Here is a 24087-nt window from a genome sequence, read left to right as displayed (position 1 = left end):
AATGATAATTATGGATTCCATTTAAAATATATTACTGACATATCAAGAAGTAAGGCACAGTGTCACATTTTAAAAGCAGTCACAGTGGCATAAACCAGTTTAGACTTTAATTAGATGTTTTGGTATTAACATGGGAGAATTTCTATATTAACTTCAGTGTGCATTTAATGACAGTGCACAAATAAATATAGGGTGGAGTCCTGAGGAATGTGCATGCTTTTCTCACAAACTTTCTAATTTCAGCTCATTAAAAAAAAAAAAGGACTAAGGGGCGAGTGGCCTTCAGGGATGGCATTTAATGTAGCAAGAAGGAGAAACTGACAGAATACTGATAAACATGTGCAGAACCAATTTAAGATCATACACAAACTTTATTAAATCACAGCCACTGCCTTCAGTGCTGCATTGCTTATTTCAGATCTGAAATTCTTTCTATGTATAAATATTACATTTGTATGCCCTCCACTTGCAAATGGCAATGTGGAGTTTGATAATATGAACCCCACTTGTTGTCTATAAATAAAAAATAAATCCTATTATTATTATTAGTCTGAGACTAACAGATGTGCCTAGGTCCAGAAAAATCAACAACTTTAGGGACACCAAACTCTGTACAGGACTGAACTAATAATCACTCTGCCAGGTCAGTGTTTGACCCACAAGGAATCAGGCCAAAAATAAATCTTGTCAGTGTGAACTGGCAATATGGGCTTAGAATTTTTTTTTTTACCATAAAGGTATAACTGAGACACCATAGTAGTGTTGCACATTTGTGAAAATTTATTTATTACAGTGTGATAAAAAGGAACCTTCTCTTTTTTTTTGGTACAGGTATATGTAAAATCACACATGATATGAGCTTTGTTTTAACAGATCAGCACACAAGATTTTAAAACGATTCTCAATTCTAATACAGTTTCAAGGCTTTGGTTTGTTGGTATTCAGTTTTATATTAACCCACAATACAGTGCAAGGGGGAAAACCCACTATAATACTGTCTCACAAAGCAGTCTTCAGGGCAACTAATCTCACAGTCACATTATGGCTAAGCAATGTTGTGGCAAGTTGAAAAGGTGCCATTATTGAGGTCAAGTCAACATGTCCATAAAGTCCAATAGAAAATATGCACATTGGCACTTGGCAGTTTTGACAGTGTTATTCTACAAGTCAGAAAGTTGGGGGAAATACATAACAAAAACACTGCATTACAAAGTGTATTATAAAAATAAATTATGTAGGAAACATCAAACAAAAGTCAAGCAGGTGCCAATCGATTCAAAGTTAGAGTGAAACTGGCACAGGAGATGTGGTTCTCTTTTTCATCTAGTTTTTTAAAAAAATCATCAAACACATTGTTTCTTTAAAAAAACACACAATTAAAATCTGCACAACTCTCTTCCCCCCCACCTCCCCATATTGCAATGGAAGCAGTAAAATCCTTCCATACATGATCAGTAGCATGGAAGATCACAGTGACAGACGTGGAGCTTCAGAAATAATCCAACCAAGCAGCGTGGAGAGGAAGTGTGCATGTCCAGAATGGAGTGGCCATGGTGTTTCATCTTGCATTCATGCGTAACTGATGGATAATGATGCTCTCTGAAGGAAGAAAAAAACATAGCAAAGCAATGACTGTTACCATGGGAAAACATGAAAAGCGATGAGGACCCCATACTGTTAATTCTTTAATATCACCACTAGTCCAGTTACATTACATACACCTCAAATGGCCACTCCAAACAAGTAAGACAGGGCAGAACTACCTAAATCAAGAAACTGTCAAAGGAGAGATTGAGAACCAAGATGAGAGCTGAGAACACTGTATCTTCATGTTAAGATCACACCACATGATGCATTAATAGAGGGGGGATACAGTGGCCCCTCCTCATTCACTGGGGTTAGGGGCGCATGAACCTCCCCCCCCCATGAAAGTGGGGGAAAAAACCACAAATAAAAAATACCTTTCCCCCTGAGAGAACACTTCTCTAGGTCCTCTAGTGCAATTCTATGGTCAACGTCCACTAAAAGCTGAGCACAGAATGGACCTAAAAATGTCTAGAGAAGTATTTTCTCTAGGAATCTCTCAGTCCTCCAGCACAACTCAATGGTCACCTCTTGCCGGAGGTTGACCACAGCAGTGCACTGGGGGAATCTAGACATTCCTAGAGAGAACATATTGATCAAATCCACAAATAGTTAAATCTGCAAAAGTCAAAGCCACAAATGTGGAGGGACAACTTTAAACTTATCTGAAAGACCCAGTGTAGCATAGTAGTTTTGAGCATTGGACTACAACTCTGAAGACCTGGGTTGGAATCCATAGAAACCCACTGGGCGACTTTGGGCAAGTTACACTTTCTAGGCCTCAGAGGAAGACAAAGGCAAACTCCCTTTGAACAAATCTGGCCAAAAACATCCCATGATATGTTCACCTTAGGGTTATCATAAATCAGAAACTATTAGAAGGCACACAGCAACAAACTTTGTCTATTTATGTGAAGAGAATAGGATACAGTAGAATCCTGTTTTTCCACTGCCTGAACAGATAACACTAGGATCAATCAAAGGTCCATGCATACTTCCCATATCATTAGCCCTCCTCTGAAGCCAATGCAAGTCACTCAGAAGCAATTTGCACAGGGCTGAGACACGTCTCATTCCCCTCTATAGCCTGCTGTACCATCTAAATACACGTAGATAACAGTGGTGAGGGACTGAATTCTGTTAGGATTTTGTATGTATGAGCACTGAACAGTAAACTGAATAATGTCTTCAGTTTTTAAAACAAGCTTCGTTCAAGTTCAATATGTGCAGGGTGACTGGGCATCCTCCTTTTCCAGAACATGTCCTGCATTTAAACCTTCCGAATTTCAAAATGTCCTCCATTTTGGGCCTGACTAGGAAGCATGACTTTACATTTATGGGAGTGTTTTGAGCTTTTGTTTGGTCATGTCTTCCATTTTTCTTAAATGTCCTCCACTTTGTGGTGCCTTGTCCTCCTTTGTGGCTATGACATCTGGTCACCCTGAATATATTTGACTACAGGTGTATATAAATTTCATCCCAAAAATCGTTTTTTCCTTGCAATAAATTAACTTACGAACTTAGTATTTGAAGACATAGCTGCGCTGAGGTGTTTCAGCATATAAACTCACAAATTAAGGAGATAAAAAGGAATCCTGTAGCACAGTGGTTCTCAAGCTTTGCACCATTTTGACCCACTTTATATATGTACATGCAGACGCCTCCCTCCCTCCCCCGCTTGACACAGTATATGAATAAAATATTTTGTTTGTTTAATGTGAATGTTTTCATTCACACATTCATATATATTAATATTTCAACATTTTATCCGGAAATAACTCTTTTCCTCCAGTAGAAGCTCTAAGCGCCCTTCTTTTTTTTCTCTTTCGCTCAAGGACAGATAAAGTTCAGGAAGATATTAGATGTTAGGTGCATGGAGTGAAGTTTTTGTGGACAGACATATATACCAATAGTGTGTGTGTTGGGGGGGGTATGTATGTGTGTTCGTGAGAGAGAGAGAGAGAGAAAACACTACTTTCTCAAGAGTTCTAGGTAACAGATCTTTACTTGCTTACAGACAGCACCCATCTACAATAGGGCACATAATATGGATAGGAAAACAAGAACAAAACCTTGCCAGAGATGTCAACTCTTGTCCCCACATCTACTCAGTCATTTACATCACAGTGCCTAATAACATTATCCACAACATTAGAGATACTTGCACTTACTCAACCTCTAAACAGATATATGCAGTGGCCCTCAGTATTCTACATAGACATATTTTTAGTGTCTCATTTTGTTGTGAACCGAAAGTCTTTGTCCCCTTTAACTTTGACACCATCACCATACATAAATCTATTGCTTTTCTATTACATCTCACCCTCCCCTCTCCCTTGGTGTTGGCACATATGTTTGTCCACAGAGGCTTCTCTACATGAATGTGAGGAAATCAACTGCAGTCCACAAAAGCTTATACTAGTAAAGTCTTTTTTTCATTTAGTCTGAAATGTGCTATATAATTCGTTTTTAATCTTTTAAATTTATGAACGTTTAACTTATCTAACACTTTCTACTCCAGACTGTCTTGAAATTATTGTCTAATAATTCAAAGTACATTTTTATCTCAATGCATTTATTCTCTGAGAACTAGTCTGGTGTAGTGGCTTGAATGTTGGACTGTGACTCTGGAAACCAGGGTTCGATTACCCCACTTGGCCTTGAAATCCACTGGGTGACTTTGAGCAAGTCATACTCCCTCAGCCTCAGGGGAGGTCAATGGCAAATCTCCTCCGAACAAATCTTGCCGGGAAAAACCCATGATAGGTTTGCCTTAGGGTCACCATAAGTCTGAACTGACTTGAAGGCATGTAACAACAACAAAATTTATCATCTTCTACTTTTGATTCAAAATATCAATTCTTGCTGGATCCAGCATTCAACACTTACAGTACTTTTCAGTGTCAGGAACAGTATGCTGCCACCAAAAGTTCATACTTACCTTGCAGATATAATTAAGTAGCCCTTCCCTTTAAGAACTACAGTTTTCAAACAGGTTTCAAGAGACTTACCTTTCCTAAATTCAGTGTTAATTTGGGAGGTAGCTGGTTCCTATCATACCTAAATCACCACCTGGGAAGTTTCTGACTTCTAAAAATGGCTGCGGAAGTGGCTTAGACAACCCTGGTTGCATCCGCAACAGACTCAGGTAGTGATTCAGCAGCGATTTAGGTGTGATCAGAACTGGCTGCCTCCTGAATTAACACTGAATTCAGGAAAGGTAAGCCGCTCTTTTAACCCATGCGATAGGGTCCTGGGTCTAATCCTGCTGTATGTTTTATATGTTCAGCATACAAATTAAACAAACAGGGTGATAACATTCAATCTTGCCTGACCCCTTTGCTAATTGGTAACCTTTTGCAGAGAGAGTGGAGCATCCCCATCATCTGCTTCCAGTTATTTGATTTCTATATTGGCCATCAGGGGATGACTATGTGTATAGTTGTCTCTTTGTCTGCTTGAAGAATGTGATTGTGATGAACAAAATGTGGACATAGCAAAATTTAAGCAGTGTTTCCCCTGCTTCATTTCTTAACCCTATGCTAAATTTTTCTACAATCTTTGATTCTGCTCTTTTGCCTACTTTGGCATTCCAGTCACCTCTGATGAACAAGAAGTCCTGTTTGGGTGTGTGATCAACTCCCTCTTGGACTCCAGCATATACTTTTTCCATTTCTTCTTCTTCTGTTTCTGTAGTTGGAGCTTAAACTTGGCTTATGGTTATATTGATGGGTTTTCTCTGTAGTCTTACTGATATTATTGGTCAGACTTTGTAGTATATCCTTTGACTGCTTTTGTTACATCTCTCCTCACTATGAATGCCACTCTCTTTCTTTTTACAGTTTGATTTCCTGAGTAGATGCAAAATGTCCCATCCCTGTCCAGTTTAGCTGCTTACCCAATAGCAGTTTGGCAATGTTTATGTGTTCCATTTCTTATTTTACTATGTCCAGCTTCTCACATTCATGCTTCTCACATTCCATGTTTCCATGTATTGTGTAACTTTGGGCATTCCTTTCACCTCTGTGCATGTCAGCAGCTGAACATCCTTTTGGCTTGAGTCCAGTTGCGCCATCAGCTACAGTGCTACTTGTAGTTATCCTCTGCTGTGTCCCATGAGTACCATTTGACTCCCGTCTCATCTTCTGGTACTCTCTCATTTTAGTTGTCTCAGCTTGATTTTTTCATGGTAAAAGATCTTCATAAAGAAGTTTACCGGTGTCGTCTTCTGTGCATTGCTAAGAAGTGTTAGCTATGGTGCCACTATCATCTCTGAGATCCTTCACTACTACTGCTGCTCAGTAACTGTTTGCACATTTAGTCTGGCTCCTCGGCAAAAGCCTGTTTGAGATGGGAAACCCTGCCAGCAGCACTGCTACAAGCAGCATAGCCTCTTGCCTCACAGGAGCACACAATCTGACCACTATGAAAAGGTAGTGCCATAAATCACAGCAAATAATAATAAATTCTGGTATATTTTCATTTTTAAATATTAGCTATTATAGACAATTGCCACGAGATGGCACTGCTCTAACTTGATTCAGACCTAACCAGAGCAGGAGCATAATCTGTTAATATTCACAGAAGGCACATTTCTGAGTATACACACAAGGAGAAACCTGTGGTTTATATCCTATTCTTTACAACCAACACAACAGGATATCTTTGGCACAAAGCTGTTTGACCTCCAAATAGCAACTCTAATAAACTCTAACCTTGAATATAAATATTGTGAACAGTTTGTATGAGTCCAAGAATGATCAAGACACACTGAGTGAATAAAATTCTCTTTAAGATTTAGCAAAATTGAAAAAATAAATTGCAGTGATACTTTTATGAAGCCAATAAAAAGGCACAAAACATATTACACAAGTTTTCAAAGCTCACAATCATTTTCATCAAGCATGGGTGTTAAAACGTTTTAGAGTAATAAAGGTGATGATGGGGAGGGAGATCACAGAACTTTCAAAATTTGTGTAATGTATTATGTGCCTTCTGATTGGTCAAATAAAAGTATCACTACAATGTTTGTTTGTTTGTCTGTAATATGGCTATGCTTTGTTGCATAGTCAACATGGTTATCTCTGGATAGATATCTTTAAAATTTAGATTATTATGTGTTTGCTCAAGGTAGTAACTGTGTGGAATCCTGAGACAGAAAACACATATAATTCTGGATTGCATCCTCTATGTGTGAACAATAAAATCTTGTCTTATGAGAATGCTAGCAAAGTGTATCATTGTTAGACATTATATATACATATATACAGTATCCCCAAAGCTGAACACAGACCATATAGTAAGATACTTTTAAAATGAAGTCAGCTTCTTTAAAATTGTACCACATTAGCTCACATTCTTATGAAAGCTCAGTCAAGATTAAGGGAATTACAGTAGTTTGAGAAAGAAAAACATGGTCCTCAATGAAAATAAGCCCCAAAAGATGATCTCACTGCTAGCAGATGACAGCTCCAATCAAGCTCAAAAATTTCAGCAGCTGATGTGCAATGAAAGCATGGAAAATGTCATCCTAACTGCAACAGCCTGTGCCATGAAGCCAGTTAAAACAAAGGAGTGTGTTAGTTTCCAGTGTTTTGCAATGCAAATGTGACGTCTTTACATTGCAATTAATACAACCTCAGTTATGCTTGAAAGGGCACTGAAGCAGATAAGCATGGCATTTAATTCATCATACTCCCTCTTACTTTAAAGCTCCAAGTAGCTGCAACAATGGCCTACGTTGCGACAGCAACAATGTTAAGAATTCACGAGGAATTTGATGAAAATTTTAAATATATACACAGACAGCAGGACTTGGAAAAGTTATCTTTATGTCTGGAGCACCCACTGAAAAGTCCCTGTAACTGTATGCTTAGTTTTCCACTTCCAATGGAGGCAGTCTGCTCTAAAAATTAAATCATGCAGTCCTTTGCCCTGAAAGTAGGAAAACATCTTTCTCCTATATCCAAACAAGTGGAGTCACCTGAACACCAACAGATTCAAATAACAAAAAATATTATGACCAAACATTTGGAAGAACCTCCTGAAGGGAAGAGCTGTTTGACAGTGGGATGAACTACCTTGGAGAGGGACAGACTGTCTTTTATTGGAAGGTTTTAAACAGAGGTTATATGGCTCTCTATCAGGGATGGTTTAACAGTGGATTTCTGCATTGGCAAGGGGTTGCCCAGTACCCACACTGGCTATGCAAGAACCCACCATTAATGATAAGTCATTAGTGAATAGTGACATATTGTAAAGATACGACCTTCTATCTTCACAACACAACGTGCTCATGTTCACAAACTGGTGCATATAATCATAATTCACTTCAATAAGAAGTGAGTTCCCATGGCCACAGTGCAACCAAGGAACAGAAACAAATGTGAAATATTTAGCCTTCCCTATCAGAGAGCTCTGGTGCCACAACAAAGTACAAGTTCTGGAATCCCATAGGATGGAGCCATGACAAATGAAGTGGTGTCAAACTGCATTGTTTCTGCAGTACAGAACAGGCCTAGAACGGCGCATCATTGATTCCCAAAGGGAGGGATTCATCAGATGCAAGGAGCATTGTTTGTCACCACTTCAGCTGTATCCTAAGCATACATACTCCTCTCCTTTTTCTTCACCTAAGAGAAGATTACCACTCACCTTGCTCTGCATCCTGTTAGTGACATACACAGGTGTAGGTTCAATGTATGCCTAGCTAAGCCCCCGTTTTCTCCCCTCCACACCACCAAAGCCCCCACCCCATCTAATAGTTTAGCCACTGCAACCACCCCACCTCACTCAGTATCTGGTCTAGAACCAGGTGGATTGTAGAAGCCTAGAGCCATTTCCCCATAGATGGACACAGAAGAATTACATCACCTGTTGAGGCCTCCAGAGGACATGGAGTGGATCTCAGGAGGCAATGTCATCAGTCTGGTCCAGCTATGGGGACATAGCCAGACAGTTCTCTGGCCACTCTCTACTCCCTACCAGTCACACAATGGCAATGGGGGGAGCGGGCTGTAGCAGCTAAATAGTGACACAGGAAGTATGTCATGTTAGTTCAATCTATTGAACTTTTACACTGTGCTCTGTCATACAGGATCTCAGCCACTAAGTCCTGACCTACCGTCAGAGAAGGGACTTCCTGAGAGATGTGTACACCATTCTCTAGCATGTTATTGCACGACAGAAGATGTACAGTATATATCTTCCTCCCATTACAAGCATACCTCAGTTAACAAAGTATGTGTGTTCCTGGGCATGACATCTTTAATAGAAACTGTGGTATCAGAAGCAGAAACAGCAGGGAAAGAACAGGGATAGGTCCCTACACAAAAAAGAGCGGTTCAATATGTTTTAGCAATTGTTTTTATTCAAAATGTATGCCCATGTGATATGAAACAACCAAACCAGGTAAGCTTTACACAACTAAACAAAAACAGCCTGGTGTAGTGGTTTGGATACTGGACTACAACTCTGGAGACCAGGGTTTGATTTCCAGTTTGGCCATGGACTCACTGGGTGACTTTGGGCAAGTCACATGCTCTCAGCCTCAGAGGAAGGCAATGGCAAACCTCCACTGAACAAATCTTGCCAAGAAAACCCATGATAGGTTCTCTTTAGGGTTGCCATAAATTGGAAATGACTTGAAGGCACACAACACACACAGAGAATAGAATCCCATTCTTTCCCAGGTCACGTTTTATTGCATTGTTTCCTGCAAACACACTACTGTGATTCAACATCAAGCATCTGTGTCTCTATAGTCCTCCTTCACTATCCTTCCAGTGCCCATGCTGCTAAAAAATACCTTCCCTAGACAAAGGACAAGGAAGAAGGGGGGGGACTGAATGGGTGTAAAAAGATGTTTTAAAAATTAATTTCATTGTGAGAGGCTTTGTTAACTGAGGTACGTCTATATAGGCACTTTGCTAATTATGTGTGCTAAATCAAATTCCTGCATTCCACCTTTCTGACAGTTTACCCTGTCTTAGAAACAGAAATGGTTGGGGAAATGGAGATATAAGTGAGCTGTCTTCCACCTTCCAGGAACAGGACTGCACAAAAGAGGTAGGTGTTCACACACAGCAAGGCTCTGATTTGTTGCACCAACAGAAAGATTGTTGTTTATAGACAATATTCTCTGGGCTGCTTTTTCATACAGAAGCATTCACTTGCATGGCAGAAAGGAGCAGCTACTGCAGTTCCTTGTTCTATACTACATCCTTACCACAGAAGTAGAAAAGGGGACAAAGCATTGTGAAGATAGGTGCTGGGGAGAAAGAGGGTGAACACACTGGTGTAGCTGATGGTGGTCCTATGAGAGAAAAAGGGAACAGGGAAACTCAAATGGAAAAATGAGTTATTGTATACTTCTGGAGAAAACCAAGATCCAGATCAATTAATACAATATTTATTAATTAGTGTGCTTCTGGCACACATGGTGCTGCTATAGTAGCTCCTCCAAACACTTTCTAGGACTGGAGATCATTTCTGTGGAGAAGCCAAAGCAACGCCCCCCTTTTTGCTATTATGTCACTGAAAAGAATGTCATTGTTCTAGCTAGCGAGTTCTACAAAATTAGGTCAAGCCAGTTTTTTCTATCAGTCCACATTATTTCTGGGTTTTTAAGGGTTTGCCTCCAGAAACAATAACTTCTAATTATGCAGCATCATAAATTTAGTATGAAGTCAGCTTTCAAACCGATGTGGACATGTTTCATGGAAAGTTCTGTGGAACAATAGGTAAACAGCAGGAAGAATTTTGTGGCCAACCCTTGCCATATGAAATAAGGGAAACATTTAAGAATCTAACAGTGCAACAGAAGAATATACACTTTAGCTACTGTTACCCCTTCAGCAGCTTTCCTGTGTTATTATACCATTTGAAAATTGATCTGGAGCCTTTTTGGAAGCCCTGCCTATCAGTTTCTGCTATGAGCTCCAGACAATGGCAATCTCACCAAAGGGATTTAGGCCAGTGGCTTTGAAAGAAAGGACCTTGTCAGTTTTGATACACCATCTGTTGAATTCTCCTTTCTTCCACAAGAAGGCTTACCTGGCACCTACAGAGTTATCTTTTGGGCACCAAGCAAGAACCAGAGTTTTCTCTCAAAAATATAAACTTTTACAGCTGTTTTAAAATGTTTTTATATACTTTTTGTGTTTTTTGTTTTTGCATTGCATTTTATTCCACTGTTATCTTATTCCATTGTATTTTATTCCTTCTTTTGTTTATAATCCACCCAGGAAATGTTGTTATATATAATATATGAAATAAAACTGAATAACCTGATGTGATGACACAAGTATATTAACAAAAGTATGTTACTTTTTTACTTCTGTTTGACTTACAATTGGCCTAGTGAGGTAAACAGAAATATCAACATAGGCTGTAGTTTAAAGACCTATACATTTATTAACTTGTGTGAGTCAGAACACAATCTTATGACACCAACCTATGACTTCTTATAGCTATCACTGAAGGTGACACTAAACTACCCATCCAGAACTGAACACTGTTTCAAATATTTCAGCCTGTAAACACTTTGCTGAAGAAGGAAAATGGTTTCTCCTCCACTAAACTTTTTTTTAATACTAGTGGTCTTCAGTGGAATGGCAACCCATAGCACCATTTTCCAAACTACTTTGTGAAATAGATTCCCAGAATAGTCCCTCAGTGAACAAATCCAGCTACTTCATTTTTTATTGTAACTGGGTGTATTTGTGTTCTGTGTATGACATTCTTTTCTTTCAGAAAGAAGAATTTGTTACTAGGTTTTCCTTCAACTAGAAAGCTGATTCAACCTATACATTAGGAGGAACTTTCTGACAGTAAGAACGGTTTGGCAGTGACATATGCTGCCTCAGAGAGTGATGGAGTTTTCTTCTTTGAAGGTTTTTAAGCAGAGGCTGGATGGTCATCTGTTGGGATTGCTTTGATTGTGTATTCCTGCATGGCAGAATGGGGTTGCACTGGATGGCCCTTGGGGTCTTTGCCAACTCTATGATTCTTTATAGGGTGGGGTTGGGAGAAAGAAAATGGGAAAGTCGCTGGGGGGGGACAGTGTCAAATATTTTGCTTGTCAACTTCCTTCTGCTAGATTCCACCAAAGCTTCCTTCAGTGAAAATGATCATAACAGCCATAATTCTGTTAGACAAACACAGTCACAATGTCAGGCAATCAATCATATTTACACAAATTCTCATTCTTAATACATGCTTTCAAAAAATAAAAGCAAGACGATTCAAGAACTCCAAGAATGGCAGAAGATGCAAAATCTATTTGATGATTTCCCTGGATCTTGGCTTTGACTTGAGGTAGACATGTGTGGAACCTTGACATATATATATATTCAGAATACACTGTATTCAGTGGAGTCTCTAATATAATACCTGCCATCAAGATTTTATCCCAGTTCCACCCAGCCATGCAGCCTGAATTGCACTGATAATCTGCCAAGTCCAAAAAGTACAAAGTACAATATAACATTGATTGCTGCAGATTTGGTGCATTCCTCAGTGATAGGACTATTTCAAGCGATCTCAGTTTTCAGTCAAATCTTACTTGGGTAGGAATAAAAGCTCTGTTAGCTCAAAAATCCTTCCTTCTCCAAAAGCCACATCACCTGGGGTATGTAAACAGATGTTTCTGTATGGCCACTTTCTTTCTCAGAAACATCACAATGAAATTAATAGTGTGGTCACTTCCATTACATTTCTGACACAGCACTAACTTTGGTGGCTCAGGAGTGCTGACTAAAATAATTTCTTGTTCAGGAAGAAAACAGTGCATGTGATTTTGGGAAAAATGGAGAAGGTAGAGCAACTGCTTGACAATGTTAATCTAAATGTCATCTCAATTTTAGAAGACGCTGGATAGGGGCTGTTTTGAAAAGTGAGACTTTAAGCCAACAGAGAAGGAAGAAGAGGAGGCAGGTACATTCAGTCAGTAAGGCATGCATGTATTATTAGAAGTGGCAGCTTCAGCAGACAGGATTAGTATTGCAAACTAACAATTAATACAGACGGGGGCTTATTTCCACGGTAGCAGTAAAACCTGCACAACATACCCCCTTTAGCCACTGCCCTCTCAGCCCTTCCCCCCACCAAGGGAGGCAGAGCTACTGGCTGAAGATTTCTTCAGTTCTATTTTCATAGATTGAGTCTCGGCCCGCGACTCGAATTTGGTCTGATTTCCTGTTCCTTGGGCTGCTATTACTGGCTTCCCGGCTTTCATACCTTTAGACACAGGGATTCGGGTGGGTGTAGGTCTCAGGGATGACCCATCCTGTCCTGTCTGCAAGAAAGGAGAAAAGGAAAAAGGAAAAAACAACAACATAAGTTTGATTTTATTATGTACTGAGAAATTTACCCAGACTTGCCCTTGTTAACCTTGATTTGTGATTTGAATGAAACAAAAGCTTCATTCATAGTACCTTTGTTGCTGTTGTTGTGTGCTGTTAAGTAATTTCTAATGGTGACTGTAAAGTGACCCTTTTCTAACATTTTCTTTGCAAGATTTTTTCAGAGGAGATTTGTCTCCTAAGGCTGAGGGAGTGTGACTTGTCCACAGTCACCCAGTGGGTTCCCACAGCTGCGCAGGGATTTGAATCCTGGCCTCCCATAGTCTTAGTCCATCACTCAAATCACTATGCTTTCTCTGTATCATCTACATTCCTATATCATACTTGGGAGATTATCACATGGGGGTTATCCCATCCTTGTCCTGTTCCTGTCCTGACCTTCCCACGCAATTGCCGGAATGACTTTCAGACAACGTCATGCAGATCCCCTCATTAGCCCATCTGAGAAGTGTGAATTATGTTTGAGATGTTAACCATGCTAAAAATATAAAATCTGATAAAAGTTTGTTTGTTCATTCATTATTTATTCATTTATTTTATTCATTTATATGCTATATGGGGCCCAAGGTGGTTCATAAGTGTGCATTCTACAGCAAGAAATACAGAAATTCAATGTGTTTGTTCAGAGGATATAGTCATCCCTCCATATTTGTGGATTTGACTTTTGTGCATTTGATTATTCACCAATTATTTGCTGCCACTGCTGTTATTCCCTAATGCCATTTTTAATAGGGACTGCAAGACTCATGAGATTGTGAATGTGTGCCAAGGCTTATAAGTCCCTATTAAAAATGGTGTAGAATAGCAACAAAGGTGGCAACAAGCTCCACCAGCTGTCCACTTCTGTTATGCAAAGGAACCATGCCGGTTCAAAGGCATCCATGGTGGGCTGAATATGCAGATCATACTTTTTGTGCATGTGAAAGACGGCTGGTGGTGGTGGGGAGTTATTTATAGTTTTTCCATTTTCTAGAGGGCCCTGTGTCCCTAACTGCAGTGAATGAGGAGAGCTGACTGTACCCAAAATTGTTGGTGGACTGAGTCCAGAACTTTAAAGCTGTCTTTGTTACTGGCTGCTGCCACACGGCAGAACTAAAGCAGTTTGACACCTCTTTAACTGTTATGGCTCCATCCTGTGGAATACTGAGATTTGTCATTTGTCATGGCACTAGAGCTCTCTGACACAGAAGGCTAAATATCTTACAAAACTACAGATCCCAGAATTCCAAAGCATTGCACCATGGCAGTTGAAGTGGTGTCAAACTGCATCAATTCTGCAGTGTAGATACAGCCATGGTATTTTTAGATCAGTGGTGGGTAATTGATCGGGTCTAGGGGGACACCATTGCCTTTCAGGGGACATTGGGGGTCCCAGCCTCCACCAGATGTCCCAATTTTCATTTTTACTTATATGAAATAATTTAAAAGGTTATTGCCATGTTTTTAACACCTTCCTGGGCCTCTGAATCTGCACAATCTAACAAACAGGCAGACACTTTTAAATTACAGAAGAGATTTGACATAGTTTGCTCCTTTGCCTACAAAATACTTGAGGGAATATACCAAATAAAGCAAAATAAAAAATAAATTGTAACTCCTACATCACAAAAAGAGGAAGAAAGATTGGCATGAAAACAGTCAACCCAATAAACACTGAAATCAACATTATAAACTGAAAAGTTCCATGCGACTAAGGGTCATTACTGCCAGTCTGAAGTATAATCTAATCTCTTTAAAAAGGGAGTTAACTGAAATGCTGATGCAGAAAAGGACCTCTTTTGCATCCTCAACACCCTACTTGCCCTTGAGGAAGTGAGACATATAGCAGCACCTCTGAAAACAAGCACAAAGTACTGACAGGGTTACATGGACAGATGCAAATGTTTATATCAAGTTTCTTCATTATGTCTTGATCCCATGACATACTTGATGTTCCAGAAGAAAATTGGCCTTCTTTTATAGAATATTTCTATGCTTACATTAAAAATGAGTGGTCCCATTACTTTCTTTCATGGTAGAAAGTAGCTACCAGTTTTAAAGTACAGAAAGGAAAAGGATATGATTGTATTATCAATTCTCTTTTTATGTTTTATTAAGAAAGTTTTCTTAATTACAATGACATAGGCTGATCCCCCTATCAACTCTTTGTTGATATGCAATTGTTTTTATGTGGGGTTTTTTTCCCTTGAGATATGATGTGTTTCATGTGGATTATTTATTGTGTTTGTGTTGATTTATGTTTTATGTGTGTGATAACTCAATAAAGACATTTTTTAAAAAAGTAGTTACTAGTTTTAATCAGAACTGAAGCTTATAGTTTTCACAAAGCCCTCCATACCTTTCCCCAAATAATTAGAATAACTAATAATTAGAATAACTAATCCTTCTCCCACCCTTGTCTTGACTGGGCAAAAGTGTTTCAGAGGCATTGCACTTAGCCTGTCATTGAAGTGGAATTGTATTAACACTAACTCCCATTAGTACAAAATGCCAGGACAATTCCACCTCAATGACGGGACAACGACAAGATAAGCGCAACATCATCTGAAAGCCTTTCACACAATCACAGTGAACTGTGCTTTCTGGATGGGACAAATGTCCAGATAAGCATGATGTCATGTGAACATCCTTCCCACAATCGTGCGGAAAGGATGGGACAAGGATGGGACAAGGACAGAACAGCCCCCATTTGATAATCTCCATTGCCATACTAAGCCTCCCTTCCCCTGAATTACTGTAAAGCCACTGAAATTGCCCCAGACAGCCATTCCATGCTTCACATCAAGCAGGCAGAATCAGAAAAGCCTGGCTATATTCCTATAGCAAAATGCAAAATGATGACATTAGTTCTAAGATCTGCTAAACTCCTTCAGGGGGCTCAGCGCTGATATCATAATTTCACATTTGGAATGAAGATGTAGCCAGATGCTTCTCCGATCTTGCCTTCTCACTGTGAAGCATCAAGTAGCCATGTGGGTCATCTTCTGGGGCTTTTTCAGTAAGTGAGGAGGGGGGGATGTTTGGGTCCTGCAGGGGGAGGATACCAACCCCTGCTGTGCCTGAAAAGGGACATCTGCATATGTAACTGACACTTACGTATTTGTATGTCATAACAGAATTCTTGCCACTGAATGATATCAATTTATTAGACAGTTGGGATGGATTAAAAAATTCATTCAGTTCACATTTCATTTCCCCAAAAGCTTGTCAAAGCCACACTTCCTGAATCTGAATGCAATCTGGAATGTATTTAAACCTGGAAATCCATACCACCTGAAATTTGCAACGCAGCCCCCAAAAGCCTATATTTGAAATGCCATAGACCAAAAAAAGCATTTAAAAGCCCCTGTGCCTTTTAGTTAATATAAAAATTACTTGAATATATATATGTGTGTGTGTGTGTGTGTGTGTGTGTGTGTGTGTGTGTGTGTGTGTGTATATATATATATATATATGTTTGCTGTCCCCCAGTATTGCTGGAATGCAACTTTTATCATCCCTAACCATAGTACCATGTTGACTGTGATGTGAACTGGAATCCAATCATAAGAGGGCCACAAGTACCACATCACTGATTTAGGCTTTTTTATAACTGCAAACAACAGTGTTTGATGTGCATCAAACATTGGTTTACAGTAATATATTTGAAGAAATCTTTAAAAGCTCCTGCTTCAATAAATCAGTTAGTTTTACAGCTACCACTAGATTCCTCCTCCCCATGTTTTGCCTTCAACTTACCTGTTGATTTATGGTAATCCTATGAATTTCATAGGGTTTTCTTAGGCAAGGAATACTCAGAGATGGTTTTGCCAGTTCCACCCTCTAAAATATAGCCTACACTACCTCACATTCACTGGTGGTCCCCTATCAAGTACCAACCAGGGCTGATCCTGCTTGGCTTCCAAGATCAGATGGGATCTAGTGCCTTCAGTTTTTTTTTTACATTACCTGCTAAGGCTTTGTTTGAAAAATGCTTTTTCTTGGTGAGATGTTGATAATTCTGTGTTAGAAGAGATCCCTGCCTCCCACCCCCAAATTCCTACAAATTCCCAGGATTCCCAGGGGAAAGGGAATGACAGATAAATCAATCCAGCTTTTGTTGCACAGATATCACCCTTAGCCTCTAAGGCTTAGAGCAAATCACTTTGACTTATTAGAATTGTAAACTGAGCCCCCTCCAATGAAATATTACTGATGGGTTTTTAACAATTTATAAACATGTTAACACATTTTAAGAGCACCAAGCACAATAAAACATCCTACATCATTTAAATTCATTATCTATGGTTCACTGTAAGTCATGTGGCTGTGATTATGAAAACAACAAATAAGACTAGCAAAGGGGCTGGCCAGTTGCTTTAGAGACCAAACACACATCTAACTCACATATATAGATCTATTACTCTGTTTTAATATACAAGCATGGTTTTGTAGCACACTTAAAAGGTCAGCCATCTGGTTACATCTTCTCCATTCCGAACTGGAAAAGTAATTATTAGGAAGTATGAAACCACCTCTACAAATTTTTCAATCATCACCATAGAAGAGGCACCGTGAATTAATACTGAAACATCAGCAGGGGAAAACATCTCAATGGTCCACCTCATCAAATGCTTGAATGGTTATCCTCAATTAGCAGAGGAATGAATGCACAAACACACTCATGATTTTTGTGACTCGACTGGACCCTGCATAGCAATGTCACAGACCTATGTCTTGCACCCTACCCTGCCTGCTACAATTCTCGACTGTGTAAGAGCGCTGGGTGCATGCCAATTTATTATTTTTATTTTTATTTTATAGAGCACCATAGGCTTTACACAGCACTTCACAAAGCAAAACAATAAAAAACCAGATAAAAGCCTGCCTACGGTGTACATTCGGGCCCTTAGGGGCCTTTTCATACTACACATTTATAATATTATGATTCCACTTTAATGCCCATGACAACATCCAATAGAATCCTGGGATTAGAAGTTTAGGGAGAAATGTAGAGTTCTCAGCCAGGGAGCTCTTCCGGTGCCCTTGACCAAACTACAAAACCCAGGATTCCACAGGATTCAGCAATGAAAATGGAATCGTATTGCTATAATAGTGTCATATGAAAGTACCCTAGGATAATATTTTAGGCAAAACAGGCTTTAGTATATACCACTAAGACATCCACTCATTTTCCTGGTGCCACAAGACTAATTCAGCTGCCCAAATACTGCCTGTATCTATGTTCTTCTTTTCTAACAGCATGCATCTAAAATTGGATTTCTTTTTTCACAGCATGCAATGTAGTTCCAACTCGATACATCCTTAACCTCAGCACATACAACTGATTTTCACAAGGTGGGCCCCAGACCTTCTCTTCTCCAGCCCTCCCAGCAGCATAGTAAAATACTGCATTTGTGTGTGTGTGTGTGTGTGTGTGTGTGTGTGTGAGAGAGAGAGAGAGAGAGAGAGAGAGGGTGTAATATGTCATGATGGTAAAATGTGTGATGACTAGGGTCGTCTCCCAGCATCTGGATTCTGAAATCTAAACCAACACTGTCACTAGGTCACAGAACCAGCCTGTTTAGGTAGTGGACCTGTTACATCAAAGGTTTCAATCCCACTCTTACTTCCTACTAGAGTGGAATAATTCAATAAACAGAATTTACCTATATTTTGACTCTTGATTCAGTAGGTCTGCTGGAGCTGGAGCTAACCAATAGAATTCTGGCCAGAATGCACTTGCTGCTCAGTGGCAAGAAAAACACTCACAAGACAAGATGTAGCATTCCACCTCAGGGAACCAAGCTCATGGGGCAGTGAACTGCATACCCTACAACATTCCACAGATTAAAAACTGGCACATATGTGGCCACACAACATCATTGTATGGTCAAGATGGCAAAAGTTTCCAATGAGAAAGAACACATAAGAAGCTGCAGCAGTTTGCTTTTGCCTGGACCTGATGGGAGGGAGAAGATTCCATCCCTCTCCTCTTCTCTGTCTTGCTGTGTTAACTGAGGTCAGACTATTTTTGCAGTCTGAATTCAATCTGCAGCCATTAAAATAAGTGGAAGACAAAGGGTGGGACAAACAAAGGTGGGAGGAGGAGGGAGAAACTGGGACATTTGAAAAGCAGTTGAAAAAGTGGAATGACAGAGGAGTAATAGGGATTATCCCTTCCAAATCGGGATAGTCACACAGTATGGAACTGCACTCTAGCACCCTACTACCATCTATTAGGAGAATGAATGCCGGTACCTCTTATTCCCTTTGAGGAACACCAGGGTTTGGTGCCAAGGCAGAATCCTCTTCAGGGCCAACCTGCCCTCTATTTCATTCAATCTGAAGGGACCTTCACAGAGAGATTGAGAGAGGACAATTGGGAAGGCAGTTGCAGAAGCAAGGGGAGAAAAAGCCATTTGTTTTCCTGCACATTATACTGCCACTGCTTCTCAGGAACCAGGGCTAATGGACACCAAAAAAGCTTCTCCAACCTAACTGCCTTAGCCAAGCAGGTTTTTCCCTCCATGGCCTGCCCTCCATACAAATTATTTCTCAAGCCCTGCTAGGGTAAACAACTGCACCATGGGGAGGGGGGGATGTTTAAAGAAAAATATCATTGAACACCTAACATCAATGTGAACCAGTGGGGTTTAGGGGCCCACAAATCATGACTGGTCTTATTAGCCAAAATTATTTCTACTAGCCAGCAAGAATACATACACAGAACAACTTTCCCTTTCCACCCGCCCAGTGGCATTCTGCAATGAATTATGACGGGCTAATAGTTCACTCAAAATTATTCCATATAATCCAGAGTGCTCTGCAAAAAAGTTACAGTTACACCAAAGGAGTGATGTCATTCCCTTTTAAATTAAAAAAAGAGTAAAGGTATCCCCTTTGACATGACTGTCAAGTTGTAACCGACTGTAGGGGGTAGTGCTAATCTCTGTTACTAAGCTGAAGAGCCAGCATTATCAAAGACAACTCTGTGATCATGTGGCCAACATAACTGCACAGAACGATATTACCTTTCCACCAAAGTGCTACTGATTTATCTACTTGTACGTTTGCATGCTTTCAAACTGCTAGGCTGGCAGAAACTGGGACTAGTGACAGGAGCTCACTCCGTCACATGGCACTTGGGCATCGAACTGCCAACCTGCCAATATTGCAGTTGTCATTGTCAGCATCTTAACTACTAAGCCACCATGTCCCATTTTAAACTACAATTTATTTTAACTGCATTTTAATGTATTTTTAATGTATTTTAGTTGTAGTTTAATATATTTTAATTGTAGTTTAATATATTTTAAACTATAATTGTAATATACAAAAAACCAATTGTTAGTTAGTTATGTGAGTATGAGTTACATCCAAGCTGTAGAATATTGCTGAAACACAAGGAAATCAAACAAATATTCAGCAGGCCCCCCAAAACACCTGATATTTTATGCTCTGGATACCCAATATGAAAAAGAACTGCAAGGAAGAGAGATCTGTTCTCCATGGGATGCAGTTATTCCACTTTGGGGTTTATCAGACAAGGGAAATTGGAAGTATAATCCAATGGCAATCCGAACGCAATCATGGGGTTTAACGTTATTACATGATAGACTACCACATGCAATTTCAGGCAATGAGCAGTCCAAACGCAATCATGGGATTTCACGTTATTGCGTGATAGACTACCACACACAATTTCGGGCAATGGCAAGCAATTTTTGGGCAACGGGAAGTCATTTTGAATGCAGTTTGAATTCACGTAAATTCGCTGAACTACCAAATTCACATGAATGCGTTCTGGCCCCACTTTCTTTTCATTCGAAATTAAGCGGAATTCCTCACATGTGATAAACTCCAATGAAGCCTCTATAGAGGTGAACGGATAGTACTCAATTTTATTTTTGAATTCAGTTTGCCATCACTACAACCAGCCTAGTCAGGGACAAAGATGTGAAAGCCTGTGGAGGTGGTGGGGAGATGGAAAATTTGGTGGCAGGCAGAACCCTGCCTCCTTTTTTCCATGAAGACTTTTTTTGTTGTTCAGAAAATTTGGGGAAAAAATGGCATATGGAGTATTATCTTTTTGAATGTGGAATACAATGTTTAAGACTAAGCATTAATATATTCATTGACCTCACATGTTATTTCTAAAAAAAACCAATAACAACTATGTAGCAGGTGGAATTTAATGTAAGGCAGAGTAGTGGTCTGCAGACCAGTGCCAGAGCCCTTGGCTGCCAGTCTATGGTGAGTTTCCAGGAATGAAAAAGTTGTAGTTAATGGACACAAATATAGTACTTCTGTGAGCTATATGGGGGAGGGGGGGACTAATTCCCTTTGAAAAGCAGTGATATACAGTATCTGATCATTGTAATTCCTGGTCCTGGTTTCTTTTTCTCTGTTCTTTTTGTGGGAATAAGTGCTGTTGGACACTGTGGAGAACGAGATGAGAGAAAATAATTTTCTTTGTTTTACTAATTTTGGTTGTGTTTTTTTGTTCTCAGTGTTTTTTGCTTGATTCTCATAAGCTGAAAAAAGGAAAGTGGTTCCATATTGTTTGGGTACTTCCTTATAGTTAAGACGCTTTTACTGCTCATACTTAGATGGGAGACCACCAATGAATATCAAGTGCTGTAGACTATATTTCAGAGGAAGGAACTGGCAAAACCACCTCTGAGTATTCCTTGCCTAAGAGAACCCTTATTAAGAGAAATTCATTGTCACCAGAAGTGAGCAGGAACTTGAAATCACATAAATACACAATAGTTACAACAGGTGACTATGTAAGATTGAAAAATGGTAGAGGGCAAGAACTCATGGATGCAAACAGACATGCAAAAAACCTATTCGGATAGCAGTGCTGAATTACAGTGCTAGAACTTTTTTTTCTATTTCTCTCAAGAACAGTAGAGAGACTAAAGAACCTCAAAATGGAGAAAAATATGCAAAGTGTTGCCATAGTTTTTGCGTGTCAGGAAGGGCTCCTGACTACTTGCTGTATCAGGAATTTTAATTGCTAGAGACAACATGTTTGATTTCTCCTACAAAATAAATAGGAATGTTGTCCTATATAGTCCAGCACTCGTTCCATTCAGATTTTCAGAAGTAACCAAAAGTAGCCATTTAGTTAATTTAGCTACTTTTTTAAAAAGTAGCAGAAACAAATTAATTATTTTGGGGGTTTGGAACTATACCATTAACTAATTACTTTTTCAGCTCTGGCTTTCTTTACATGTGGTACATTGGTGGCAATATTTTCTGTTAGTTCAACTGTTAACGTGTGGATAAAAAGGCTTATTTCCAATCTGCCACAAATTGTTTCTGATTTAGAAACTGCAGTTTCCCTTCACAGATGCACACAACACAGTTTTTTTTTAAATCTAATCAATGTGATATCAACAGAACACTTGCATTTAGAGTGAATTAAAGATGCTAGCTGTGTTTTCCTTTCCAATCAGCAGAAATGTCTCACTAAAGTTAATTAATGTTAAAAAGATTGAAATGTGATTATGCAAGATCCAGCTAAAAAGACCTTCGTAAAGGTTACTGCTTGTACTGACACCTAAGCAAGGAACCAAAGCATGTCATAAAATGCATTGCACTGATGGATAGTTACGAAGAATTGAATACATTTAAGACCTGAGCATGGAAGTTGTCCTGCAATGGTGATATGCTAGCTTTTTCCAAAATGTCAAAAACAAAAACAAAACAAAAAAACCCTAGCTTTTTCAAAAATGTCAGTTTAGTTCTCATTGCTGAGTGAACTGTTATATTTGATTATACTGTTTTAAGACTCTCTTTAAAACCAGAGCAAAAAGAAGAGGAAAGGCAGAAGAGGTGGGGTGGGAATGTAGCAGTGTCTTTAAGACTAACTGGATTTTGTTTCTGCATGAGCATTCATGGATATAAATCCACTTCTTCAGATGCAGTACAGAGTGAAACAGAGTATATAAATGAACAGGTGGGACATATGGGCTAAGCAAAGGAGAGAGAAGGGAGAATCTATGTCTGTGAAGTATGCTTGTTCAATATCACTGAATATTACTGATGTATCTTTCTCTATCCATTTATCTAGGTATACAAACATACCCAAATATAATGCTCTTACAACAAACAAGCTATGGTAAAATTGTCTTAGGGCTGTCATCAAATGGTAATCAGATGTTTATAAAATATCTTACTTTATAAACAATTAAATTATTACAGTTGCCCCTCTGTTTTTGTGGACTTGGAGTCCGCATCCCTCAGAAATATGCAAGGGGCAAATGGAGGGCAACACAATAGGGGGCACACCTGAGGTGCGTGTGCAGAAGCACACACAGAAGCGCAGCACCATTGGAGTCAATAGGGACTGCTATATCACTGCTATATCAGTGATTTTTTGTTTTTGTGGGGGAGGGGTCTGGAGTGGATCCCCCACAAAAATGGAGGGGTGACTGTATTATTATTATTAATAGCAGCAGCAGCAGCACATAAGGAGAGCGGTTCTAGTCTAATCTTACCCATGGCATGCTATGTATAGAAGCTATGGGTTTTTTTTGGGGGGGGGGGGGTTGTTTTTTTTTCTCTCTCTAGGATAAAGTATCAAAATCCAGGAATGATCTTGCCACTTGAAAAGCATGGTCACAAACAAGTCAGGCTTGTTTCTTATGCATTACTTAAGAGCAGACCTATTGTTACCGAGTTTGGTTTTATATAAATTTTGGGTGCCAAGTGATCAAAAATCATGACCCCTGACTGACACCATCACAAGCCGCCATTACCACGTAGCCAGCCAGCCTTGCTGGACTTGGTCACAGAAAAAGGTAGATTTAAACCTTAAGCAAGCAGTTCTGGGAGTTGCCCTACATGTTTCGCTGGCAGCCCAAAGAGAAGAAGACAAAGAAGTAGCCTCTCTCCTAATGAGCGAGTGATTATCTTAAACAACTCTGCCATCTAGATATTTGTCCTCCCCTGAAAGTGTCAGACCTCTTCTTTGTGTAAGTTTCAGCTTAGACAAAAGATAGCCATTAAGACCTTTGTTCACCAGGTAGCCATTGCCTGAGGATACGTTTTGCAGTATAAATAGGACCTAGATTTCTGCCCTCATTGGGCTTGTCGAACTGAAGTTCCAAACCTCAAAACCTTGCTTGTAGAGCTGCTGCTCCAGGCT

General features: G+C 39.5%; 1 protein-coding gene across 5 annotated transcripts in view; it reads right to left on the bottom strand.

The window, feature by feature from the left end:
* Positions 1-754: 754 nt before the first annotated feature.
* Positions 755-24087, bottom strand: part of FILIP1 (filamin A interacting protein 1) — a 131737-nt gene continuing 108404 nt past the window's right edge. For 3 of the 5 annotated variants that reach the window (XM_042454727.1, XM_042454737.1, XM_042454747.1), the window contains 2 exons: positions 12654-12880; positions 755-1599 (listed from right to left, as the gene is read on the bottom strand). In XM_042454727.1, coding sequence (XP_042310661.1) covers positions 12674-12880 — 207 coding nt within the window. In that variant the 3' untranslated portion in view covers positions 755-1599; positions 12654-12673. Of the gene's footprint in view, positions 1600-12653; positions 12881-19187; positions 19282-24087 lie in introns of those variants that run through there. The other 2 variants (XM_042454758.1, XR_006102479.1) reach the window with 2 other exon arrangements.

Source organism: Sceloporus undulatus, chromosome 1 (assembly GCF_019175285.1).
Source record: "Sceloporus undulatus isolate JIND9_A2432 ecotype Alabama chromosome 1, SceUnd_v1.1, whole genome shotgun sequence".
NCBI classification, from domain to species: Eukaryota; Metazoa; Chordata; class Lepidosauria; order Squamata; family Phrynosomatidae; genus Sceloporus; species Sceloporus undulatus.
Note: the sequence above shows the minus strand (reverse complement) of the source record. Positions and strands in the feature narration are given on the sequence as shown.